This window comes from Sinocyclocheilus rhinocerous, unplaced genomic scaffold, assembly GCF_001515625.1.
Source record: "Sinocyclocheilus rhinocerous isolate Xijiao unplaced genomic scaffold, SAMN03320098_v1.1 scaffold19, whole genome shotgun sequence".
Classification (NCBI taxonomy): domain Eukaryota; kingdom Metazoa; phylum Chordata; class Actinopteri; order Cypriniformes; family Cyprinidae; genus Sinocyclocheilus; species Sinocyclocheilus rhinocerous.
Window position 1 is genome coordinate 4,081,108 of NW_015638975.1, and position 4,103 is coordinate 4,085,210.

General features: G+C 41.1%; 1 protein-coding gene across 1 annotated transcript in view; it reads right to left on the reverse strand.

Annotated features, from left to right (window-relative positions):
* Positions 1 to 4,103, reverse strand: part of LOC107750588 (exocyst complex component 6B-like) — a 67,362-nt gene that overhangs the window by 28,166 nt on the left and 35,093 nt on the right. Inside the window, exon 12 of the mRNA XM_016566068.1 lies at positions 2,433 to 2,574. Coding sequence (XP_016421554.1) covers positions 2,433 to 2,574 — 142 coding nt within the window. The remainder of the gene's footprint in view (positions 1 to 2,432; positions 2,575 to 4,103) is intronic.

Genomic DNA, 4,103 nt, shown 5'->3' on the forward strand with positions numbered 1-4,103 from the left:
AAAATGGAAGGGAGCTTTGAAGGTTTTGAGGGTACTGGCAGAGGGGGTGGAGGGTTAGTTGGGTGGTTCAGGGCAGAGTCATGTCTCTTGGTCTGCCACCGGCTTTGTGCGGCCCATTGGAAAAAAATCATCATCAAACTCTCATTAATTCTCCCCCAACGTTGATCTGACAAGCCAGATAGAAGGGATGTGTGGGGACGAGGGGGCTGCCTTTACCCCGTAAACCAAAACCTGATGCCGATTCCCATGAGGCCGCTCTCCCAGACCAGTGGCGTGGTACTGAGTGAAGGGGCCGACAAAACTTGTGAAAAGCCAATGGGCTGGGGGGGGGTGAGCAGCACAATGAGTTGTAGAGGTTTCTGAGGGCCATTGGACCTTTCTGTGCCTTTGGACGGGAACCCGTAAACAAGCGGCTTCGCCATTCTGAAAAACGGAACATTTGACACGCAGGGACAAAACAAGCCGGGGCCAGGAGAAATCCCTTTCACCTTGTGATGCTGCGTGCCTTTCTTGCCTCTCACGCAAATTACACGCCTGCCATCTTTATTTCTGACCCCCGCAAACGCTGAGCCAGCGACTGCTTACCATCACGCTCTTGTTGCCGCGTCTCAGTCCGAGACTCTGTCAATTTTGCGAACTTCCCGCTCGTCCTTTTACAGGAGAGCGACCTGCAGCAAAGGCATGGTTCACGTGACGCGTGTCAGAGCGCATCTCATCAAGATTCAAGAACAGGGACCTCTAGGCTTTCACCTAACTGCCACATACCAGCATAAAGCCCTGTTAGTGACTACGCTAAGAAACCTCTCGAGGGATAAGGAAGGACAAGCTGTCAAGAACTTTATGCTCCCCAAAACTGAACAGGAATCAACTCATGATGCTCGCTCCCTTTGAGTGTTCCATCGCCCGCTTGTGGTGCCGTACAGGTCAAAGAGGCACAGCAGACACGGGAAAGGCCAATCTCAGCTTAACAGAGCCTCTTGTGGGCTCAAGATAAAACTGCAGTGGTATGATGACTGATAACCTTTAATTAAGAAAAGAAAGTTATTAGAAAGCATTCTAGTATATCACTGAAAGTTCATCTATATGTACTCAATCTTAAACGAAGAGATTATGAATTGCAGTAACACTTCACAACTAAGTCCAATTCCTTAGTTGATGCTCTGGATATAATTAACAGTATCATTAACAATAGTTCAATTAAACCCTACTAAGACTGAAGTCATGCTTATTGAAGCAATAGACCCCTTTAAAGGGTACAAGAGCTTGTCACTTGGCCAGTACCCTCAAAGGGACATCTTTGCACATATTCATAATTAATGGGGTACAAATTTGTCCTTTAAAGGGTACTGTCCCAGTGGCAAGCTGTTGCACCACTAAAGATACAATTATTGCACATTTTTTCCTGACATTGCTACCATCAGGATGCTTGTCCGCACCTTTAACAGTACACGTGTCATTCTTTCTTTTAAAACAGTTTCCATACATTTAAAACGCAGCAACCAGAACACCTGCACTTTACGGTTTACCCATATTTAACATTATTTAGGTCTGCTTGTGATCAAACATATTACACATTTTTTGGGCCTGATTATGATCAAGCTTCATAAAAAGATCCTTATCGTTTCTTGACTTCATTGTGTCTTCACATCCTCCTCCCTCCCCATAGCACAGACACATCCAAACTGTTGATAGATTTAACCACATACATATCATCTGTGCATTCAAGTGGTTACATCTTTAAGAAGTTATTTTAGTTCTGTTATTATTTATTTATTATTTAATTATTTCCTAAGACCAAACCTTGAAACTTCCAGAAACCGTAAACACAGTGAACTCATTCACCAAGACTGTGTATGGGGGAGGGGGTTTTCTGTTTACTTGAGTGGTATTTTGATTAAAGCTCAGTTTTGTGGTTTGAGGCATACAGATACATGGGGGGGGGGGCATCCAAATCAACAGGACGTGGTCTCTAAAAATGAAAGCAATCACTGATATGGCACTTATCAGGCTGCTTGGTAAACCAAAGCAAACCACACCAAAAAGGTGGCATACGGTGTGACTGACATGACCGTTTTATGGCGGGGGTCGTTTCTCTCTCTCTGCCTGTGACGTACGTGCAATAGCGTGTGCTGGCGGAGGATCATGGGAAATCCATGTTTTAAAACTAGCTTTAGCTATTCATGCAAAGTCGTGAGGAGAGATGATCCAAGCGAAAAATCTCAGGTGCTAGCCAAAAATGCATACTCTTCTCTTCTCACCTTTTTCTCTAACTTTCACCTCAATCTCTATAAAGTGGTGTCAAATAAAAAGTTGGTTACAGCATTGTGCCGTAAATTTGTAATTGGGCCACAACAGAATGAAGCACAATCATGCAATCAGGTTTAAGGAGGCTTATGAATGGTCATTCAGCTTTTGCTCCAGGTCAAACTTACTCTCGCACTCTTTGACATCCACGTTGAACTGCTGCAGGGCTCCCATAGACACTTGCCTGACATCAGCCTCCAACAGCAGCTGCAGCAGAGAGGTTGAAAGGTGTTTACAGGCTGACATACATGCCGTCTGAGCCACCTTCCCCTAGAGAGAAAGAAGGAAAGGGAGATGTGAGGTTCACATATGGGGTATCTTTCACATACAGTATGACCCTCTCCAGCAGGTGGTAAAACTATGGACATTTATTTGAATTAAGTTTGCATGTTTCTCCCCTGATTTTTATCCCTGTCAAACTGAATCTCATGTGATACTCCTTTCTTTCAATCGATTGAGTCTGCTACATTCTGGTCTCTAATGTAGTCTCCATGAGCACACACACACACACACAAGAAACACTACTGATATTGTATTTACAACCAAACAAGTCCATGCCTACATGCAATCTCACAAACATAAAAAGTGGAGCTTAGCAGCACTCTGGTGGACATTTAAGCCGGGAGAACCGCAATGCTGTTTAAACATCAACACACGTTCACCATCACACATGCAGATACACACACAATTCCAGCTCCAAGCCGAAAACCTCAAATATGCCCTTGTCTGCCGTCCAGAGCCTTCCTGACAATCAGGCTAATACTTCAGGGGAGATCCAAAGCTATTAATATGACACTAAACCTGAAAGAAAACAGCAGACTGGAGGGCCAAGAGTCTATGTGGGATTTTTATCTGATGGGGTCAAAAAATAAAAACAAAACACCATTATACAAGAGGACTTCCTGCACATTGGAAATACTTGGGCAATAAATCTAGTGAAATGAGGGAGGAATACACAGTAAATCCATAGGAGAGAGAGAGGGAAAGATCTTTTTATCCCTTTTTTGCCCATGTGAGATGGGCAGAGAATGGGAGGAAAAACAGAAATCAAGACAATGCCCTCTTTGCTTTGAAGTCATCTCATCCTTTCCTCTTCTTCCTCTGTCTCTCTCCATCTGCCATGGAAATTCCACTGTAGTCATTTCTTAAATGAAAGCCACTAGCATTAACTAATCAGTGCTCAGGTTAAATAAAATCAAATAAAACAAGCACAAATAAGGTAATAATAAAATTAAGACAAAATATAATAATAAATGTATAAATATTTTAATAAAATATAATAAAATTCAAATAAAAAAGTAGGGTAAACGTACCTATTAAGCTCACCAAAATCTACATTGAGACATTTTTAGTGCACAAGATATTGGTTTCAGTACAAAAAGTTATGTTAAAATAAAAGATTAATCTCTCACACAAAAATATTTAATTTTATTTTAAATGACAAAAGCATTTCAATTAAGATATACATCATTAACTGCAAAAAGTCCAGCTGTGCTTAATGGGTACATGTTTGTACCCTTTAAGCACACCCAGTAAGCTCACATCATGTTTTATTAACAATTCTTGTTTATTTTAAACAACCTTTTTAAAGAATACTTGAATTTTTTTTTTAATGTACAAAGTCAATCACACACAAAAAACAGAACACAAAAATCAAGCAACAAGGCATTAAATTTGATCAGTTATATATTCATAGTGAAGTGTCATTTAAGCACATTGCAACATCTATACTAGGACTAGTCTGCGTTCAGCTAAGTAACACATATTCAAAAATCAAATAACAAAACAAACCAATAAAT